A 23,478-nucleotide genomic window follows, 5' to 3' on the forward strand; every position below is an offset into this window, starting at 1 on the left:
ACAAGCCCAGAGATGGTTTCTAGTGTATTACAGAAGCAACACAAGAAAATCTTTTTTCTTTTTTTGTATCAGTGTGGTGTATCAAAGATAACCAAAGTCTAATTGGTTTATTCTCAGTATATGGCCTTTAAAGGTTCAATTTAAGGGCCATCTTGTAAGTCTCTTATGGAGTCTTACAAGATCAGTATCATGTATTATTTTCGTGTTATCTGGTTAACAATCTGGAGTACGTGGACCATTCATTCACTCAGTGCAGTCTGATCCTGTTTGTCAGAATGGCTGAGTTCTTTAATGTTATGCAAATACAGTATGAATATGTGTTGAAAATGCTGCAGCACTGAAGGAAAGGCTTTGAGATATCAAACAAAGCTGGAGAGAAGGGGAATTACATGAATATAGTGATCTGATGGTGGTTTGTTGCTTAGAACTTTATCACCATCTACTGACAATATTTGCACAACACAGCTTCACAGCACCTTATGAACATAGCTTGTCTAAACATATACAGTAGATAGATAGATAGATAGATAGACGGACACTGACTGCATCAGTAAAATGCATGCATCTCTACTCTCAAGATGGCACCATGCAGATGTACACAGAGGTCCTAGAATAAGAGCCTTACACAATGGACTAGTGTTAAAGAAACTGAGAAAAACCAATGAAATGTGCGGCAGACAGATTGACAGACAGACAGACGTGGTCTGGGATACAAAAAGCAGATGAGAAGCTTATCAAAGACATGAAACCCCACAAACACAGGAAGTCCTTTCCCAGCCTTGTCAAAGATGTTGACGAAGAGCCCGTGCTAGTTCATCTTAATGTTATGCAGCACAGGGAAACTGGACAACATGGGAAAATGTCATGCAAGTAGATACCTCATGGAAAATGATTGTGGACCTCTGGTCTCCAGACCTGCTTGTATTTCATGTCAACTGTATGACACGCTGCCGTCTCCAGGCAGCCTTAAGCTGTAGGGGGAAAACAAACTTGCGTATGTATAGTGCACTGAATTTAATCTCTTTATTGACTGCAGGTGCTCTTCCAGTGGTGGAAGATAAAATTGGAGATACAACCAAACCCTTTAGGCATTAGCTGAAGGTCTGCTTCCATACTTTAAGGAAGCAAAGAGTAACCATCCAAGTGTCTGTTATGTGTCGACGCGGGTTGAGGAGCGGACCTGTGTCTGACGGAACCCAGCGCTAAAACAACCAGAAAGCGGTTCCAATAACAAAATTTATTTTCCCCCTTTGGTGCATAACAAAGTGTACAAACGAAAACGGCGTCAGTCTGGCGGAGTGAAGGACGGCACGCTCTCCAGCGCCCAAAAGGATCGAAGCCCGGCGCTTCTGGACCCACGTTCACCGCCAAACACCCCCCAGGTGGACACGACAAACCGACTCTGCGAAGGATAGAAAAGGTGAGGTAAGTCAGCAGCTACAACTAATATCCTTCAAAAGGCACACACTATCAGCAACACATTCAGGTCTGAATTTAAGCTTTATGTAAATGAGCAGCCTCTCACAACAGGTGGAGGATCATCAGTCCACATGCCACGGCAGTGAGAAGCGAGCTGCACAATTCTCATCAAAGTTCAAATATACTGGTAACAAAATACCAAGTTACTATTAACAATTATTCAGACAATTAATCACCTCTGATGTGTGCTGACAGCATGTGTCCCTCACCCGTCCTCCTTCACAGGCACGATGTGTCAAACCCAGGCGCGGTCCTCAGCGTCTCACAAACGAACATCACAAGATCGAGTTCCCGGCAATTCTGCTTGAATCACACATGACTTAAATGCAGAACGCCCTCTCATTATCTGCTTCAGCTGAAAGTCTTTAAGGTTGCACGTGAGCACCATCCACAGGTGCTGCACATCATGTTGATGAGGGTAAAGGATTCTTCTGCCAGCACCTTCTCCACAGACAATAAATCAGTTTGCATACCACCTGGAGAGCAAAGAAAAGAAAAGAACACCCAAATGTCCAGCCAAACCCCCCAACACACAACAGTGTCCCCACCAAGAAATTGATCCAGCCATAATATTCCAAACTGAGAAGTGTACAGAAATCCACTTCAACTGCTGCAGTACAACACCATCACAGATTCTGAACCATGTTAGTGACTCCAAGGGTCTCATATAGGAGAACAACCACACTGTATTCCTTCCACAAATCCTGAAGACAGGAAAATGACCAGACACCATCTGCTCATAATATGCCAGAGTGATAATGTGTACTTACTGTGCGAGTTGAGCAGAATCTTATCACTGCCAATATGAGAAGAATAGCAACAATGAACTTGTCACTGAATGTGAGAAGGACTCACAGACCAATTACTACTTCACAGTTGAAATAGGTGGCAGGGTTTCTATAAATGCCTTGCAGCATTCAACATCTCAAAAGGCAAGAGGAGATGGTTGTGGCCACATAAATATTGGTTTTAATCTGCCAAGACGCCTGAAATTGGTTACCAAGCATGAAGAACTGTTTTGGCATCCCTGCTACATTGCAAGAGAACTACACCAAGCGTACACATCCTAACGCAGGTGTTTGAGCTCTGAAGATTAATTATACTAGCAGTAGTAGCCAATGATCTACATCTCAGCTAGATAGATGATCCAAAAACAAAAATGCTATCATCTTCTAACTCACCAAATTAGAAGGGTATATATCAATCAAAACATAAACTTATTTTGCCAGTGTGATATCCCTTTTTGATGTGTCTGCCAACTGCTGGTTGCTGGATGGTTAGTAGGTCCGGGATTGATGTGGTTGACAGTCTCTTTCCTCACAGAAATGTACCGAATCACAGAAGTAAACTGTTACTTTACGATTGCTTCTTTACATAAAACTCATTCTAAAACTCAGATATAATGGCCATACCGACACACAACCGTGCAGAAATTTTGCCTGAATTGAACAACAAAAGAAACAGGCTGAAGATGGTCAAGTGAGGTACACATTTAAAGGGGTGCATAAGAGAGAGAGCGAGAGAGCATTTCTGCAGAGAAATATACTAAATCAGAAGGGAGAAAAATGGTTTTCTCTTTATTTCACAACAGTTGCATTCTGAAACTAAAAGAACACAAAATTATCAGTGATAATTATTTGGTAAGAACCAAATAATTTGCAGTGTACCAACATTAAAAAAATAGTAATAATAAACTTTAGATTTAGAAGTGTTTAGATAATTTGTCTTAATGATTTAATTTCTTATTTTAAATGTTCGGTATGCTTTTTTCTTAATTCAAAATTAAAATGAAATCTTAATTCAAGACATCTTGCAAAGTGAAATTATCTGTCCAGACAGCAAGATAATTTCCCCCAGAGTGTTTTATTTTGTTTTAGGCACCCCTTTTTTGCAGTGTGTGAAAGGATTTTGTATAAATGTAGCCTCTTCCTTCCTTCTCTCTCTCTCTCTCTCTCTCTCTCTCTCTCTCTCTCTCTCTCTCTCTCTCTCTCTCTCTCTCTCTCTCTCTCTCTCAATATATGCGTGGGTTTTGAAGTTACATGTTAACTGAAATGAGCTTGTTTGTCACTTATTATTTCCAAAGCCTAGATCTGGTGGCCACAAAAACCACTGCTGTATGTACATTTATGGGCAAGAAACTGACAAAGAACACATTAAAAATGTAGCTCAACCATCTTTATTCAATCCCACTTTACCACCTTCAGCAATCTACACAACACAGTTCTGTGCATTAACATCAAGCTTAAAGGGTGACTTCATCTTACCCCAAAAACTATCATTTAGTACAGACTGCATTCCTACACAAAATCATTACTACACTCTAAATGGTCCTTCTGCCTGTCTTCTACACAATACTGTTACCTGCAAATAGCACACCTTGTATAACTGATTGCAATTTGCAGTATACAGGCTAATTCATAAGAAAAAAAAAAAGCTCCACAAGCACAATGTGAATGTTTAAAGCATCACACCTGAGATATAAAGAAGCTTATGGACTCAGAAATGAAGGAATATATCATAGTTACGAGGACATGTGAAATGCTTAACACTGATCAATGTGCACGACAAGAAAGCATGTCATTTAAAGCTACAGTGTGTAGGATTTAATGTCATCTAGAGGTGAGGTCGCAGATTGGATTATGTTGTTGCCGGTCACAATTTTGTTTCCTTTCATGTGTTATCTTATTTGATGATTCATGCTCCCTTGCCTTCTGTTGTAATAAAGAATATACAAGGGCTGTCCGTAAAGTATAGGTCCTTTTTATTTTTTTCAAAAACTATATGGATTTCATTCATATGTTTTTACGTCAGACATGCTTGAACCCTCGTGCGCATGCGTGAGTTTTTCCATGCCTGTCGGTGACGTCATTCGCCTGTGAGCACTCCTTGTGGGAGGAGTCGTCCAGCCCCTCGTCGGAATTCCTTTGTCTGAGAAGTTGCTGAGAGACTGGCGCTTTGTTTGATCAAAATTTTTTCTAAACCTGTGAGACACATCGAAGTGGACATGGTTCGAAAAATTAACCTGGTTTTCAGTGAAAATTTTAACAGCTGATGAGAGATTTTGAGGTGATTCTGTCGCTTTAAGGACTTTTCACGGTGCGAGATGTCGTGCAGCGCTCTCAGGCAGCGTCATCAGCCTGTTTCAAGCTTAAAACCTCCACATTTCAGGCTCTATTGATCCAGGACATCGTGAGAGAACAGAGACATTTCAGAAGAAGTCGGTTTCAGCATTTTATCCGGATATTCCACTGTTAAAGGAGATTTTTTTAATGAAAGACGTGCGGACGGGTCCGCGCGTCGGGACGCAGCCGACGTGGCGCGGCGGCACAGGAAAAACACCTCCGTGTTGATAACCATTTGTTAAAATCCAGTTGGCTTTTGATGGCTTTCAGTGGAGTGAGTATATGAGAAATTGTTTATCAGCTGGAGATGTTCCAACTTGTCCTCAAGGCTTCCAACAGAGGTGTTTTTCCTGTGACGGAGCGTCGCGGCGGCTGCGAGCCGACGCTGCAATCCGCCCGCACGTCTTTCATTAAAAAAATCTCCTTTAACAGTGGAATATCCGGATAAAATGCTGAAACCGACTTCTTCTGAAACTTCTCTGTTCTCTCACGACGTCCTGGATCAACAGAGCCTGAAATGTGGAGGTTTTAAGCTTGAAACAGGCTGATGACGCCGCCTGAGAGCGCTGCGCGACGTCTCGCACCGTGAAAAGTCCTTAAAGCGACAGAATCACCTCAAAATCTCTCATCAGCTGTTAAAATTTTCACTGAAGACCAGCTTAATTTTTCGAACCATGTCCACTTCGATGTGTCTCACAGGTTTAGAAAAAATTTTGATCAAACAAAGCGCCAGTCTCTCAGCAACTTCTCAGACAAAGAAATTCCGACGAGGGGCTGGACGACTCCTCCCACAAGGAGTGCTCACAGGCGAATGACGTCACTGACAGGCATGGAAAAACTCACGCATGCGCACGAGGGTGCAAGCATGTCTGACGTAAAAACATATGAATGAAATCCATATAGTTTTTGAAAAAAATAAAAAGGACCTATACTTTACGGACAGACCTCGTATATGACCCTTCAGTTCACAAAAATTGGGATTCTCAAACTTGTTAGCCTACACTAGCAAGCAGTAGACAGTGTACAATGGAGCAACCAGCGATTCCTCACATTTTGTTTTCTTCGGCCTTCTGGCCACACTGAAAATTACGGCTCCTGTATCAACATGACGGTGCACATGGCAGCCTGTATGTAGATATAAAGGACTCATTCTAAGCTTATGAAAACATATTGATTTGCTATTGTAGGTAATTTATACACTTGGTTATGAATGTTATATTCTATTTATGCTAATAAACGCCCCTAAATCGTACATACTGTAGCTTTAAATTAAAGTAGGTTTGGACTTCTTTTCCTGGTTATATTTCAGTGCTTTATGATTTCTGCAAGTTAGTGTGTTTATGTGGCCCATGATTATCTATATATGATTTAATGATTCACAAAGCTTTACGATCCTGCAACTGTCACTAGATGTTTTGCAGAATTTCATTCCTCCTGATGGTCTTTCACAACCTACGTTTGTGTTATTATGTTTTCGGGTTGCCCTCTCCTCTCTCTCCGGTCAGGCTTCACACAGACGCCACTAGGCCATAGTTTCTGCGCCTGTCTTCATGAAGAACGGAGACAGCATAACAGAGGGAGCGTCTTTAAAACATAACACTACGTGCACACCAGAGAAAGGCTGAAGGGAAACGCACAGGAAGACATGATGAAAATGAAGGTTGAGTGGAAGTTTGATATTTTTCACCCTAAGCTCTATTTTAGAAGTTCATCTTTTCAGTCAGGACAAAAAAACAACAAAAAAAAGACTTCATTCGGTGCAGTATTGATTTAGAACACGAACACTGTCACAGGCTAACCAGCTATATAACACAATGTCACAGGGCTAACTAAAAACCTTCACTAAACCGTTTCTTGTTGCCACTGAACAAGCAAAAATGTCATTAGAAGTGTTTGGCTGAATGGTGAGCGTCCATTCGGAGGTACATGTGTGCATGTTTACCTCACGAAATGTAAAAAATCTTTATAAAATGAAAGATTATGCAGTTAGCAGCTTACCTTAGCCTCAACTCCATCCAGTGGTGCTGTGCGCCACAAGTCTATTGCTGATGCGGGGTTTGGTCTTACAGAATGTGTCTATCATTGACAATCAGCTGGTAATGACTGAGTGGACAGCAGCACTGCTCAAAGGGCAGGAGGCTAAGGTAAGCAGCTAACTGTATAGTCGTTCATTTTATAAGGGGTTTTTTTACATTTAGTGTGGTAAACATGCACATATTTACCAATGTAGTGATGCTCTCTGTGCAGCTAAACACTTCTAATGACATTTTGCCTGTTCCGTGACAGAAGTGATTTATTGAGTGTTTTCAGTGAGTGTGACATTGCATAGCCGGTTAGCACATAACAGTGTGTGCGTTCCAAATCAATAACAGACTTGTGAAAATTGTTTTTGTTCTAAGTGAAAGACTGAACTACTACTTCTAAAAATAGAGCCTTGGTTAAAAAATATCAAGTATCCCATTTAATACAAATTAGCAGCTAACAAGCTGCAAATATACGCTTTGATCGTGGTATCTCAAGCTTCTTTCCATCACTGGGTTGAGTAAATGTGTACACTGCAAATCCCGATAGGGTAGACTGATTATGCATTTATTTTTAATTAACTCAAATAATTAAAACATTAAAAAATATTTCAATTGAGCAAAATTAATTTTATGGTGTTATAATGTAATAATGTAAAAAAATGTATTTCCTTTCTTTTCTAGTTTACTGGGGTAGAATCAGAGGTACTATATGTTGTGGCAGATTAGAATAAAAAAGAACATATGGCTATAACCAGCAGCTCACATTACATAATTCAGTTAAAATGTAGTGTTAGAAATTAGTTCTAAATATTTAACATTTGACATATTTGAGTGAATAACTATAACACAAATGAACAAAGTTTATTTGACTTCTTTAAAGCAGTTATTTTTACTTGAATTAGATGATTTAACTAAATGCAAATGGTTTCATGTTAAACTAAATCAGGTTTTGCAGTGTCAATAAACTCTGTGTTCATGTGTCTGTGCTGTTTCCACACCTTTCACGGGGTAATACTTGTTGGTAAAATGAGCGTTTACACCTGCTGTCATCCTCAGCTAGCGACACCTAGAGGTCAGGTTCACACAGCTGGTTGAGGCGGCTGTCATACAACGGGTGGCGAGCGGCACTGTCAGTTTTCCACAATGGGATTGGCTGCGTTGCTTCCCTGTCACTGTCAAGAGGCAGGTAGCGCATCATCACAGTGTCAGAGACCGAGCAGCTGCTCGCTTCCTGCATCGCCAAACAGCCTTCGTCAGTGTCAGCATCAGCTGCTCTGATCAGCAGCTGCCTGCTGTCAGAGGAGCTTTAACTTTCACCAAGCGCTCTGGGCTACTCAGGGCATCTGCATCACAGGTGCACCCTGTGCCTCTTGGGGATCCTGGTGCATGTGCACAGCCTGATGTACCATGCCTAAATCAAAATGCTGCTGCCCCACATGTCTTTGAAACACCCCAAAATCTTGCTCATACCCCTGTACCCTAACAACTTGTTGTCTCTGGGCACCGCTGTGATCACCACCGTGAAGCTCAGCACCATGGCGGTGACCGTGGCTAGAAACATGGTGATGCCTGTTTTGGCCATGATGATGCCTGTTTTGGTCATGACCATGGTGATGCCCTTGATGGTGTCCATGGCTGTGATCAGTGTGTACATCTCTATCATGAGTACCACCTTCGCGCGGCTCTGCCTGTGTTTTCTGATCACACTCTTCTGGGACATCAGAGCTCTGTGGGAAAACAACAATCAACAGAGTAAATGAATGTATGAAGGAGAAGCCAGTATACTCAGCTTTGACCAGAGATGGTGCATTTACAGGATTTATAGATGGGGCACGCCCAGTATGGCACTACTTATACCAGACAGAGCAGGCGGTTTTGTCAGAGAGGAATAGGACTAGCAAATATGTAGACCGGGGTTCAATTCCAGGTATGTGCTTCATGCTACCTGTCTGTGTCCTTGCACAAGACACTTCATCTGCATCATCCCAGTCCCAGCTGTAAATGGTAACCAGCTTTGTCAGGAGAACTAACTTGTGATGGACTGGCATTCCATCCAGGGGGAATTGTAGACTCTCATTCCTTCATGCAATAGTATTTGGAGGGAAGCATCAGCCAGACGGACCTCAGGGTCCCTGTAGGAGGACTTCCTTATCTGTACAGTAATATGGCGTATTTGACTACTGGCAGACTGTATTATAGAAAACACTAACTACAGTCAGCCTAAGCATATTTAGTCATGCATAAGCAGGTAGAATAGAATAGAATGGTCTTTATTGTCATTGTACGGGAGAGGGGGTGAAATTGAAATGAAATTGGTGGTGCTCCCGCAAAGCTACTGTATACCATATATATATATATATCTATATATCTATATATATATATATATATATATATATATATATATATATATATATATATAACATAACAGATCAGGTGAGGAAGGACGTAAGGAGGATCAAGGCAAGGAAAGCACCTGGCCCTGATTGCATCAACTCCCTACTACTAGTAGACTGCTGCACCCTCTGTGCAAAACAGAAAGCCTCCACAGGTCATTTATTCCAACTGCAGTCAGACTGTATAACACCTCAAAATGTTTTAGCACCATAACCACCTGCTGATTTTGGACTATTAACTACGGCTACCATCACCTTTTGTGCTTTAATACATGCACATCTGTGCTATTTATCCTGTCCAATAATTTTAACATATCCATACATACTTATTCTCACTTATATTCTATTTACACTTAATCTGTTCACATCAGTATTTGTGCACCCACCAGCAAACATTGTAATATACTTTAATCACCGTTCTTGTGTTCTCTGACTCTTGCTGCTTCAACAAGTGATTTCCCCCACTGTGGGATCAATAAAGTTTATCTTATCTTATCTTGAAAACTCCGGCTTCAGAAAGTAAAAGCTCTACCATGTACTGCTTCTACCTGTGCACTTAAAACAGGTGATCTCAATAATTAGCTCAAGCACCTGCCTGAAGAGTTGAACTAATTTCACTCAGGAAGTTAAACAGATATGTGGTTGGACTTTTACTTTCTGAAGCTGGAGTTTTCCACCTCTGCTTATCACAAATTTGGCATCAAAATATTTTTGTGTGTATAATTGTTTGTAAAGTCCAATATTTCCCAGTACCTCATATGTGCAGTTTCCACAGGTACGGTTGCAGTAGGTACTTGTGATTGCACTTTCGATGTGGCCTTTCCCAATGATGGAATAAGGGAGTGAAATGTGGTGAGTCAGACGGCCACACCTGACGGCAAAGGAGCAGAAAAACATTGTGAGGTCAAGTGTGCATGGAAAATTGGACGTGAAGCCAAAAACTGCCAATGTAGCAGAACTAACCGGTCGTAAATATAAAAGTCATCCTTATCTCCTTTCAGTGTTTGCCAAACATCAGGTTGATGCTCCTCCTGCTGGAACAGAATGATGTTCTGTGACAGTCTCTTCAACAGCAAGGTGTGCAGACGCTGTGCTTCCGCCCCCTGCTGGTTGATGACAATGTATATGATGTTCTGCAGCCCATGACTCTCCAACCTCTGGCGCAGGCCGTCTAGTCTGCTCAGGTGAAGCAATCAAGTGGATTGACTTTGTTTAATCAACGTGATACGGTTTATACAAGAATGCAGCCTACATTTACTCCTTACAAGTATGAAGAGGAAGACGAGCTCGTTGTCTCACACTAACTGCTTGGCCTTTTGGACCTCATGGTTTTTAAATATGCAGTGTGTAGGAATTAAAGGTGTTTATTTGCACAAAAGGAATATGGCATTCATAACCAGCTGATTAGCTTATATTTACCTTGTAATTATAAACTAATGTTTTTACAAAGTATGTAATTGATATGATGCAGTAGCCCAAATGGGACATAATTACTCCATCTGTCGCATTTTGCAGCACAGCCAGAAGACCAAAGAAAAAGAAAAGCAATCGGATTGTGCTCCCTCACCATATTTTCCAAAGTACAAGTTTCTCTTTTATCAGCTCTGTAATTTAGGATTTTAATTTTTTTGCATTGTTTTGGTGTGGAGGGACTGTGTTGGATGAGATGTCTTTTCAACATTACGTTGAGGTTTGGGACAGTGCCTAAGGAGTGGCAAACTGGGGTAGTGGTGCCCATATTTAAAAGGGGGCCCAGAGAGTGTGTGCCAATTACAGGGGCATCACACTACTCAGCCTCCCTGGTAAAATCTACTCCAGGGTGCTGAAAAGGAGGGTTCGGCCAATAGTTGAACCTCAGATCGAAGAGGAACAATGCGGGTTCTGTCCTGGCTGCCGAACAACCGACCAGCTCATCACTCTCACAAGGATCCTGCAGGGTGTCTGGGAGTATGTCTACATGTGTTTAGTGGACTTGGAGAAGGCGTATGATCGGGTACCTCAGGAGATACTGTGGGAGGTGCTGCGAGAGTATGGAGTGAGGGGGTCCCTTCTCAGGGCCATCCAGTGTCTGTACTCACAAAGTCAGAGCTGTGTTTGGGTTCTCAGCACTAAGTTGGACTTGTTTCCAGTGGGGATTGGCCACCACCAGGGCTGCGCCTTTTCACCAATCCTGTTTGTGATATTCATGGACAGGATATCGAGGCAGAGTCTGGGAAGAGGGTTTTCAGTTTGGTAGGCTCAGGGTCTCATCACTGCTTTTTGCAGATGATGTGGTCCTGTTGGCTTCATCGGCCTGTGACCTCCAAAACTCACTGGGTTGGTTCATAGTAACGTGTGAAGTGGCTGGGATGAGGATCAGCACCTCAAAATGTGAGGCCATGGTTCTCAGCAGGAAACTGATGGATTGCCTACTCCAGGTAGGGAAGAGGTCTTGCCCCAAGTGAAGGAGTTCAGGTACCTTGGGGTCTTGCTCACAATGAGGGGACAATGGAGCGTGAAACTGGCCAGAGAATCAGCGCAGCATTCGCTCTACCATACTGTTGTGACAAAAAGGGAGCTGTGCCAAAGGGAAAGCTCTCGATCTACCGGTCAATCTTCATTCCTACCTCACCTATGGTCATGAGAGTTGGGTTATGACCAAAGACTATCTGAAAACTATATTGGTTCAGCAGCCGCTTGTACCTGCGAGATCACAGGTACAAGCGGCTGCAAGGGTTTTCTCAGGGAGGGTGGCTGGTCTCTCCCTTAAAGATAAAGTGAGAAGCTCAGTCATCCGTGAGGAGCTCAGAGTAGAGCTGCTGCTCCTTCGTGTTGAAAGGCGCCAGCTGAGGTGGTTCAGGCATCTTCACCTGGACGTCTCCAAGGGAGGTGTTCCAGGCTCTTCCATCTGGGAGGAGACCCCGGGGAAGACCCAGGACCAGGTGGAGAGTATATCTCCCCACTGGCCTGGGAACACCTCGATATCCCCCAGCAGAGGTGGTCAGTGTGGCCCGGGAAAGGGAAGTCTGGGGTCCCCTGTTGGAGGTATTGCCACCATGACCAATCCTGGATAAGTGGGTGAAATGAATGAGTTGAGTAAGTGAGTGTTATGGAGTTCTGTCATTGTTGGCATTTATTTTGTGATTCCTGGAAAAGCCCTTTACCAACAGATATTATTTTTGGTATGCATGTCTCACTTATATACACCAACAAATAAGTCACACAGCACCTCCCAAACTAGTAAAAAGTATAAAACACACAACATACTCCAGAAATATGGTATACACTGTCTACTGAGTGGCCCGTGCGGCTAACAAGCAGCTTTTTACACAAAGGATTGGACAAAAGGTCGAGTTGAACTTGACCTGGCACATAATGGACCACATACTTGGATGCCTGCCGTAAGCAGTGAAGTCAGCTGGCCTGCAGAAGAGCCACCACTGTCCACCTTGCCCAGCGCCTCCTTCATTGGCTCCACCTCCCCTATCTTCCAGTCTGGTGGCGGTTGGCAGCTGAGCCCACCCCCCTCATCCTCTGCCTTCCCCACAGGGAGCAGGCAGAGAGAGAGGAGTAGGCTGAGGAACGCCCACATGGCTGTGGTGCCTCCTCACTGCCCTCTGAACAGAGACAGAAATGGGACAGCACCAGGAAAGCAAAGAGGGGGGGAGTGGAATAAAGGGGGAGAAAGTGATTGGAGCAGATGTTCAAACATGATTGTACAAAGGTCAGAGTAAGGTCACCCCCACACTTTCCCATTTCAAAATAGTCTGAACCAACTCCTAAAATGCTGCCTGTTTTCACTCTAACATAGTGTAGGAAGAGCACTTACAGTGTATTCACAGCACTCCACTTTTTCACATTTTCTTATGTTACAGCCTTATTCCAAAATGGGGTAAACTATTTTCCCCCCAAAATTATACTCACAACACCCCATAATGACAACATGAGAAAAGTTTTTTTGTTTTTGTTTTGTTTTACAAATTTATTAAACATAAAAAACTAAGAATTCACATGTACATATACTCAATAAAAATATAAACGCAACACTTTTGGTTTTGCTCCCATTTTGTATGAGATGAACTCAAAGATCTAAAACTTTTTCCACATACACAATATCACCATTTCCCTCAAATATTGTCCACAAACCAGTCGAAATCTGTGATAGTGAGCACTTCTCCTTTGCCGAGATAATCCATCCCACCTCACAGGTGTGCCATATCAAGATGCTGATTAGACACCACGATTAGTGCACAGGTGTGCCTTAGACTGTCCACAATAAAGGCCACTCTGAAAGGTGCAGTTTTGTTTTATTGGCGGGGGGGGGGGGGGGGGGATACCAGTCAGTATCTGGTGTGACCACCATTTGCCTCATGCAGTGCAACACATCTCCTTCGCATCATCCGTGAAGAGAACACCTCTCCAACGTGCCAAACGCCAGCGAATGTGGGGCATTTGCACACTCAAGTCGGTTACGACAACGAACTGGAGTCAGGTCGAGGACACCGATGAGGACGACGAGCATGCAGATGAGCTTCCCTGAGATGGTTTCTGACAGTTTGTGCAGAAATTCTTTGGTTATGCAAACCGATTGTTTCAGCAGCTGTCCGAGTGGCTGGTCTCAGACGATCTTGGAGGTGACATGCTGGATGTGGAGGTCCTGGGCTGGTGTGGTTACACGTGGTCTGCGGTTGTGCGGCTGGTTGGATGTTCTGCCAATTCTCTGAAACGACTTTGGAGACGGCTTATCGTAGAGAAATGAACATTCAATACACGAGCAACAGCTCTGGTTGACATTCCTGCTGTCAGCATGCCAACTGCACGCTCCCTCAAATCTTGCGACATCTGTGGCATTGTGCTGTGTGATAAAACTGCACCTTTCAGAGTGGCCTTTTATTGTGGGCAGTCTAAGGCACACCTGTGCACTAATCATGGTGTCTAATCAGCATCTTGATATGGCACACCTGTGAGGTGGGATGGATTATCTCAGCAAAGGAGAAGTGCTCACTATCACAGATTTAGACTGGTTTGTGAACAATATTTGAGGGAAATGGTGATATTGTGTATGTGGAAAAAGTTTTAGATCTTTGAGTTCATCTCATACAAAATGGGAGCAAAACCAAAAGTGTTGCGTTTATATTTTTGTTGAGTGGTTTGTGATCTGACATGCACTGTCAGCTGTGGGGCCTTATACATAGACAGGTTTGTGCCTTTCCAAATCATGTCCAAACAACTGAATTCTCTAAATTTAACCAGGTTAGTCCCATTGCAGTCAAGAATCTCTTTACAAGGGAGACCTGGACAATTATAAGTTTCCAATTCACCTACCCTACATGTCTTTAGATGTGGTAAGAAGCTGGAGCACCCGGAGAAAACCCATGCAAACATGGAAGGAACATGCAAACTCCACACAAAAAGGCCACAGGTGGGAATCAATCCCATGACCTTCTTGCTGTGAGGCAACATTGCTAACCACTAAGCCACAATGCTGCCTGCTTTAACCCAGGTGGACTCCAGTTAAGCTGTAGAAACATCTCAAGGATGATCAGTGGAGACCGGATGCACCTGAGCTCAGTTTTGAGCTTCATGACAAAGGCTGTGAATACTTATGGACATGTGATTTCTTATTTTTTTTTAATTTTTAATAAATAGACAAAAATCTAAAAAAAAAACATTCACATTGTCATTATGGGGTATTGTGTGTAGAATCTTGAGGGGAAAAAAATTCCATCCATTTTGGAATAAGGCTGTGGGAAAAAGTGAAGTGCTGTGAGTACTGTTCTGAATACATTGTACAAGAAGTGCAGCAAACGAACAAAGAAGTACACTTGAAAATCATAAATCTGTGCTTTTCTTTACATCAGCATTGTCATTTTTATAAGAAACCCAGAGTTGTGTCCATTTTTTCAAGCTTCATGAATAAGCACAGAGAAATGTAAAACAGATTCTGACTGAGCAGTTGACAGTTTGTTCATATGGAATTATCTTAATTGCATCCATAATTAAAAAAAAATGTGAACTGTTTTAGATGCATTTATCATTTTGTGGTGCATAGATGTTTGCACTGAGTATGTTTTAAAATAACACAGATATTAAATGGATTGGAATTAAAATTGCAGATGGGGACCGTCGTCCCACTTACCTTTTCTTCATAAAGATTGTGTCTCTTTCTTCAGCTCTGTGCAGCTGCAGGTTCCTTGGACAAAAACAAGCCCATTGCTCCACCACTCCACCCTTTTATACGCTGCATGTTATTTTCCTGTATGAAATCAGGACAAAGTTCACTTTGCGGCTGTTTGCTGACAACTACACTTTCCTCAGTTTTTTTTTCCCCCCAAAAAAGTCAACAAGAAAATCCTTGTATTGGCAGGATTCAAACACATTTCATGCCAAACATTAAGCAGCAGTTTCAGAAATCATGTGTAAACAAAAAGTTACTTATTTATCAGCTCTCGAGTTGCATTTGTCTTGTAAGGATGGAATTCTTAAGAGTACAAGTACATACTGCTTTGCTGTTAATGATTCTGCATGTTGCAACTTCCTCAAGATCAGAACATTCTGTACCCGTTCTCTCTCTCTCTCTCTCTCTCTCTCTCTCTCTCTCTCTCTCTCTCTCTCTCTCTCTCTCTCCCTCTCTCTGAGAGAACTTTGTCCTGCCACAAACAGCTTGACCGGATTCAGTCAGCAGGGTCACTGACATGCATTGAAAGCATTTTTAGAAAAGGTGTCCAACAGTGAAATATTAACAGAGCAAAGCCAAGAAAATAACAACTGGGCAGCAAATAATGTTGGAAACCAGAAAGAAAGACAGAAGTGTGCAGAAGTGTGCATACAGAAGTCTGCACACTTCTGCACACTTTTGTCTGTCTTTCTGCACACTTCTGTAAATGTAAATGTTTAAAATAATTGTTCAAAGGAGGAATGGGGGGGGGGGGGGGGGAGATCTGGCCTCTTTTGCTATCTCTGTGGATGCACTCTGCAAAATGCAGAGAGTGAATTAATAGATGGTGACATAAATGAGCAAGTCCATACCCTCAAAAACAATAAGTGCTGACATCTCCAAATTAAAAGGGCATGTAATGATGAGAGTGTAAAATTTTGTGAACTTCGACACACCACATCACACTGGTAAAATCCTGCAGACCTGTCTGCTGCCTTCTAACACTGCCACCTTCTGAATGGACTATGGAAAGTAGGAGCAGGTGAGGCTGATGATACATGCAGCTTGTCTGCCATCTGCTGGACATATTCTTCTAAAAAAAAAAGCGAACTAATATGATCATGTTAAAGCCTCTATATTGTTTGAAGGTCTGAAATTAGATAAAAACTGTCTTTTAAAGTGTAAGTGACACGGAGTATTTAAGACTAAAATTAAACAACAGTTTGAAATGTATCCTTTCCTGGTGCGCAGTGAGTGAAGAGATAAATATTCAGATTTTGAACTGTGCGCCACTAAAAACCAGGAACTTCCTGGCATTCCTGACATTGGAGAAGAAGGAGGAAGTGACATCAGCATCTTAATAGCCCCATTAATTTATGGATTTTTACAGGCTACTGACAGCCCCGTTTTTCCACCGAGTGGTTCAGGTCGGTGCTGCACGGTGTTTTCCCTGTCAGAATGGTTAAATCTCATCGGCAGAATCCTTTAGATTGGCAGGTGGAAACACTTATATTGATGAGTGTGCTTGCACGGTGTCGTGCAGCTTCTCCACTCCACACAGAGGCAAAACTGAGTATTTTCACATTATTTATTTTATTGTTTTGCGGATCATGGGATAATTTCATTGTGTGCAGACTGAGACATTATGAGCAGATGAGGGGCTGTAAATCTTTCAACTTGGGGTCCGCGGTAGAGGAAGAGAAGCAATCAGCGGATTACACCTGTAGCTGACCGTGCCGGTCCCGGATCGGTACAGCAGAGACTCAAACCAGCAACCACACATGCAATTAACAGATTACAACTCTGTCAGTGCTGTAACATGGCACCAAACTGCTGATGTGACAAAGGGACTTTTCTGCAACTAGGACAAGGAATTACATTATTTTCAGACATCGTTTTCCAAATTCAGGCTTCATGTGGATATGTTTTCATCAGACTTAAGATGATATCACTGAAAGGTAAGACTTTATTATTTACTCCTTGTGTGAATGGTTTTAATATTTAATAATGTGTTACGCTACTAATGTACAGTACACTAACTGTATTCAAGAAAGAAACAAGATTTATTTTAAAATAGCTGATATTTTCAGTTCCTCGTCATTTTTCAGATTTGAAATGTATGTACCTATTTCTAAGATAAAAAATATGTACAACCCCAATTCCAATGAAGTTGGGATGTTGTGTAAAATGTAAATAAAAACAGAATACAATGATTTGCAATCCTCTTCAACCTATATTTAATTGAATACACCACAAAAACAAGATATTTAATGTTTAAACTGATAAATGTATTGTTTTTGTGCAAATATTGTGCGGGTGCTATAAAAAAATTGATTGATTGATTGATTAATCACACATCAGACACAGCCGTGACCTTGGTTGTGTCTGGGAATCACAGGGAGTGAGGTCGTGTTTCACGTAACACCTTCTACCTCCCGAGTGATTTTGGGGTTCCCATGAATGGTGAAGCACAATCCCCGGATTGATTGGCCGTCTGGGTGTTGTGACCGCAGTGGAGCAAAACCTGCCACCGGGAGTGTTTAGGATCCTCGGTTCCACCCGGCAGACGGCTAATGAGGAGGTCAAAGTCCCCCCCAATCTGTCGGCGGTGCCAAAGGAGTAGCCACGATCTTGCTGACGTTTTCAGCAAAGATCTGGCACTCACTCTTCCCCCGCACCGACCGTACAATTGTGCCATCGATTTGATCCCGGGCGCTGAGTACCCGTCCAGCAGGCTGTACAACCTCTCACGTCCGGAACGCGAATCAATGGAGACCTACATCTGGGACTCCTTAGCTGCCGGGCTGATCCGGAACTCCACCTCCCCGATGGGTGCGGGTTTCTTTTTCGTGGGCAAAAAAGACGGCGGACTCCGTCCATGCATCGATTACAGAGGGCTGAATGAGATCACGGTTCGCAACCGATACCCATTACCTCTGTTGGATTCAGTGTTCACGCCCCTGCATGGAGCCAAAATCTTCACTAAACTCGATCTTAGGATGCGTACCACCTAGTTCGGATCCGGAAGGGAGACGAATGAAAGACGGCATTCAACACCCCGTTAGGTCACTTCGAGTACCTGGTCATGCCGTTCGGTCTCACGAACGCCCCCGCGACGTTCCAAGCTTTGGTAAATGACGTCTTGCGGGACTTCCTGCATCGGTTTGTCTTCGTATATCTGGATGATATACTCATCTTTTCTCCAGACCCTGAGACTCATGTCCAGCATGTACGTCAGGTCCTACAGCGGTTGTTAGAGAACCGGTTGTTCGTGAAGGGCGAGAAGTGCGAGTTCCACCGTACGTCTTTGTTCTTCTTGGGGTTCATCATCTCCTCCAACTCCGTCGCCCCTGATCCGGCCAAGGTTGCGGCGGTGGAGAGATTGGCCCCAACCAACAAGCCGAAGGAAGCTGCAACAGTTCCTCGGCTTTGCGAATTTCTACCGGAGGTTCATTAAGGGGTACAGTCAGGTAGTTAGCCCCCTGACTGCCCTGACCTCCACTAAAGTCCCCTTCACCTGGTCGGATCGGTGCGAAGCCGCGTTTAAGGAGTTGAAACGTCGGTTCTTGACTGCACCAATTCTGGTGCAGCCTGACCCTGATCGCCAGTTTATTGTCGAAGTGATGCCTCTGACTCAGGGATAGGAGCTGTGCTGTCCCAGAGCGGGAGTCCAATAAGGTTCTCCATCCTTGTGCCTATTTTTCCCGCAGGTTGACCCCAGCCGAGCGCAACTATGACGTGGGCAATCGGGAACTCCTCGCGGTGAAGGAGGCTCTTGAAGAGTGGAGACACCTGTTGGAGGGAGCGGCGTTGCCCTTCACGGTTTTCACGGACCATCGGAACCTGGAGAACATCCGGACCGCCAAGCGGCTGAACCCCAGGCAAGCCCGCTGGTCTCTGTTCTTCGGGCGCTTTGACTTCCAGATCACATACCGCCCCGGGACTAAGAACCAACGTTCGGACGCACTGTCCCGGGTGCACGAAGAGGAAGCCAAGGCTGAGCTGTCGGATCCAACCGAGACCATCATCCCCGAGTCCACTGTCGTGGCCACCCTCACCTGGGACGTGGAGAAGACCGTCCGGGAGGCCCTGGCAAGAAACCCAGACCCAGGGACCGGCCCTAAGAACAGATTGTACGTCCCACCAGAAGCCAGAGCTGCCGTCTTGGACTTCTGTCATGGGTCCAAGCTCTCCTGTCATCCCGGAGTGCATAGGACCGTGGCAGTTGTCCAGCAGCGCTTCTGGTGGGCGTCCCTGGAAGCCGACGTCCGGGACTACGTCCAGGCCTCCTCCAGCCCCTGCCGGTGCCTCATCGCCCCTGGTCCCACATCGGCCTGGACTTCATCACGGGCCTCCCGCCGTCCCAGGGCAACACCGTCATCCTCACGATAGTGGACCGGTTCTCCAAGGCGGCCCACTTCGTGGCCCTCCCGAAGCTCCCGACGGCCCAGGAGACGGCAGACCTCCTGGTCCACCACGTCGTGCGTCTGCATGGGATACCATCGGACATCGTATTGGATCGTGGTCCCTAGTTCTCCTCGCAGGTCTGGAGGAGTTTCTGTAAGGAGCTGGGGGCCACCATGAGTCTCTCGTCCGGGTACCACCCCGAGACAAACGGCCAGGCAGAACGGGCTAACCAGGAGCTGGAGCAGGCCCTTTGCTGCGTAACCTCCGCGCACCCGGCGGCCTGGAGTAACCATCTGACCTGGATCGAGTATGCCCATAACAGCCAGGTCTCGTCTGCTACCGGCCTCTCCCGGTTTGAGGCGTGTTTGGGGTACCAGCCCCCATTGTTTCCGCTTGTGGAGGGAGAGGTCGGAGTGCCCTTGGTCCAGGCCCACCTCAGGAGGTGCCGCCAGGTGTGGCGGACCGCCCGTTCTGCCCTGTTGAAGGCTCGGATGAGGGCCAAGGCCCATGCGGATCGCCGGCGTTCCACGGCCCCTGCGTACCAGCCCGGGCAGGAGGTGTGGCTATCTACCAAGGACAAACCGCTCCAGGTCGAGTCACCAAAACTTAAAGACCACTACATCGGACCGTTCACCATCCTCAAGGTCCTCAGCCCGGCCGCAGTGAAGCTGCAGCTGCCAGCTTCACTGTGGATCCACCCCGTCTTCCATGTGTCCCGTTTGAAACCCCATCGCACCTCACCACTTTGCACCCCTGGACCCGCACCGCCTCCTGCCCGGATCATCGACGGGGAGCCGGCATGGACTGTGCGTCGGCTCCTGGACATCCGTCGGAAGGGCCGAGGTTTCCAATACCTGGTGGACTGGGAGGGGTACGGACCCGAAGAACGCTCCTGGGTGAAGAGGAGCTTCATCCTGGACCTGGCCCTCCTGGCTGAGTTTTACCACCGTCACCCGGACAAGCCTGGTCGGGCGCCAGGAGGCGCCCGTTGAGGGGGGGGGGTCCTGTTGTGTGGGCCGCTGAAGAGGATGTACTGCTGGCCCACCACCACCAGATGGCGCCCTGCTTGGAGTGCGGGCTTCAAGCACGAGAGGGCGTCGGAGCAACGGAGAGTGACAGTTGTCATTCATCATCTGCACCAGCTGTCACTCATCTTCCACATCACCATAAAAGCCGGACTACAACTCCACCTCCCCGCCGAGAAATCAGCAACCAAGAGGTAACCTTCTCTGCGGTAATTTCTCTGCTAACTGAACTCTTCTTTGCAGCCGTTTGCCCTGTGGTGACCTATCAGAGCTGGAGTAAGGGCGTGACCGTGACGACTTCGCATCACGCTCCATATCAGCTAAGTGGTTACACAGGAGCTGCACGAGTGTGTGATTGGAGGTGGAGGTGCTCCCTCCTTAAAGAACATTTATCTGTGAGTGGACTACTGAGTGTGCGGATTCACACTCACCTGGATTTTCTCTGTTCTCTGCCAGCAGTACCAGGGTCGACAGCCGAAGGCAGAGGCCACCTGGGGACTCGGGACTTGGCGGTTCCGGTGTTCTTCAGGCCCGTTGGTGGTGGAAGCTGTGTGGGAATCAGCTCTTCTCTCGCCAGAGGTCTTCTATCTTCGAGCCTGCCCACACGTCACCTGGTGTATAATTGGCAATCCATATTTCTGTCTGTATTCCGTTGTGTGTTTCCACAACATTAAATTGTTACTCGTTGGCTTATCCATTGTCCGTTCCTTAGTGCCCCCTGTTGTGGGTCCGTGTCACGACACCTTCCCAACACTTGCAACAAGTTTCAAAAAAGTTGGGACAGTGGTATGTTTACCACTGTGTTATGTCACCTTTCCTTCTGACAACACCTGATAAGTGTTTGGGAACTGAGGACACTAATTGTTGAAGCTTTGTAGGTGGAATTCTTTCCCATTCTTGCTTGATGTACGACTTCAGTTGTTCAACAGTCCAGGGTCTCTGTTGTCGTATTTTGCGCTTCATAATGCGCCACACATTTTCAATGGGCGACAGGTCTGGACTGCAGGCAGGCCAGTCTAGTACCCGCACTCTTTTACTATGAAGCCACGCTGTTGTAACACGTGCAGAATGTGGCTTCGCATTGTCTTGCTGAAATAAGCAGGGGCGTCCCTGAAAAAGATGTTGCTTGCATGTGTTGCTCCAAAACCTGGATGTACCTTTCAGCATTGATGGTGCCATCACAGATGTGTAAGTTGCCCATGCCATGGCCACTAACACACCCCTATACCATCACAGATGCTGGCTTTTGAACTTTGTGCTGGTAACAGTCTGGATGGTCTTTTCCCTCTTTTGTCCAGAGGACATGACATCAAGGATTTCCAAAAACAATCTGAAATGTGGACTCATCAGACCACAGCACACTTTTCCACTTTGTGTCTGTCCATTTCAAATGAGCTCAGGTCCAGAGAAGGTGGCGGCACCTCTGGATGTTGTTGATGTATGGCTTTCGCTTTGCATGGTTGAGTTTTAACTTGCACTTGTAGATGTAGCGACGAACTGTGTTAACTGACAGTGGTTTTCTGAAGTGTTCCTGAGCCCACGCGATAAGATCCTTTATAAAATTATGTCAGTTTTAATGCAGTGCCCCCTCTGAGGGATCAAAGGTCAGGGGCATTTAATGTTGGTTTTCGGCCTTGCTGCTTACGTGTAGAAAGATCTCCAGATTCTCTGAATCTTCTGATTATATTATGGACTGTAGATTATGGAATTCCTAAATTCCTTGCAATTGAACATTGAGAAACATTGCTCTTAAACTGTTGGACTATTTTTTCACGCAGTTGTTCACAAAATGGTGATCCTCGCCCCATCTTTGCTTGTGAACGGCTGAGCCTTTTGGGGATGTTCCTTTTATACCCAATCATGACACTCACCTGTTTCCAATTAACCTGTTCACCTGTGGAATGTTTCAAACAGGTGTTCTTTGAGCATTTATCAACTTTCCCAGTCAATCATTGTATTCTGTTTTTATTTACATTTTACACAACGTCCCAACTTCATTGGAATTGGGGTTGTAGTTGTAAGAAGTAAATGTAGGCTTCATTCTTGTATAAACCATATCATGTTGATTAAACAAAGTCAGTCCGCTTGGTTGCTTGTCCTGAGCAGACTAGACGGCCTGCGCCAGAAAGAGTCATGGGCTGCAGGCATGGAGCTGTATATAAGAACTAGAGAGCACAGTCCCATTGCTGCACACTAAACGAAAACATCCCTTCATGGACAGCAACATGACACCTCCTAACCAGGCAAAATATTGATGAAGTACCCGGATGTTAATGCATTTTCAATGGAGATTCGCGACTGAACACACTCAGAAAAATGCTCGCAAAATATGTGTTAAAATGCCATTTTGACCTGGATATCGAGACAGTAAAATTAAATTACATTAAATTATGTCAGGAAAGTATTAAACTTACTCTGACACTCACACATTCCCAAATATTAGTGTTGAAAGTTACACACATCTGCGCTGTTAAGCTGCGCTGCTGGGCTGAGCTGAGATGTGTGGGTGTGACTGTGCACAGCGCGGGTCATTATGGAAAGAATTATTGTCTCCCTTGTTCCTCCGTTTGTGACTTTGCCAACATGCGCAGCTTTCCGGCATATTCCACCTGTTTCTTGACGAGACTAAGTGAACTTCTATGCACGCAAATCACTAATTTGCCCGGAATTAAAATGGCGATCACGCCTCCTTGTCGGCACACGGCTCAGCGCTTACTGCGCTCTCTCGTTCTTATATACAGCTCCATGGCTGCAGGACATCTTATTCATGGTCATCAACCACCAGGGGGCGGAAGCACAGCGTCTGCAAACCTTGCTGTTGAAGAGACTGTCACAGAACATCATTCTGTTCCAGCAGGAGGAGCATCAACCTGATGTTTGGCAAACACTGAA

General features: G+C 44.9%; 1 protein-coding gene and 1 long non-coding RNA gene across 2 annotated transcripts; one reads left to right on the forward strand and one right to left on the reverse strand.

The window, feature by feature from the left end:
* The first annotated feature begins 1,035 nt into the window (after positions 1 to 1,035).
* Positions 1,036 to 23,478, forward strand: LOC117510724. Its single transcript, XR_004560803.1, has 3 exons — positions 1,036 to 1,047; positions 11,708 to 11,714; positions 23,342 to 23,478. It is a non-coding gene; the product is annotated as an uncharacterized LOC117510724 (long non-coding RNA).
* On the reverse strand, positions 9,486 to 15,272 carry selenop (selenoprotein P). Its single transcript, XM_034170547.1, is given in 6 exon segments — positions 9,486 to 9,514; positions 9,720 to 9,889; positions 9,982 to 10,194; positions 12,386 to 12,441; positions 12,443 to 12,614; positions 15,137 to 15,272. Coding segments are annotated over 5 exon segments (600 nt in total). The 5' UTR covers positions 12,590 to 12,614; positions 15,137 to 15,272; the 3' UTR covers positions 9,486 to 9,500.

The sequence above is a fragment of the Thalassophryne amazonica genome, chromosome 5 (assembly GCF_902500255.1).
Source record: "Thalassophryne amazonica chromosome 5, fThaAma1.1, whole genome shotgun sequence".
NCBI classification, from domain to species: Eukaryota; Metazoa; Chordata; class Actinopteri; order Batrachoidiformes; family Batrachoididae; genus Thalassophryne; species Thalassophryne amazonica.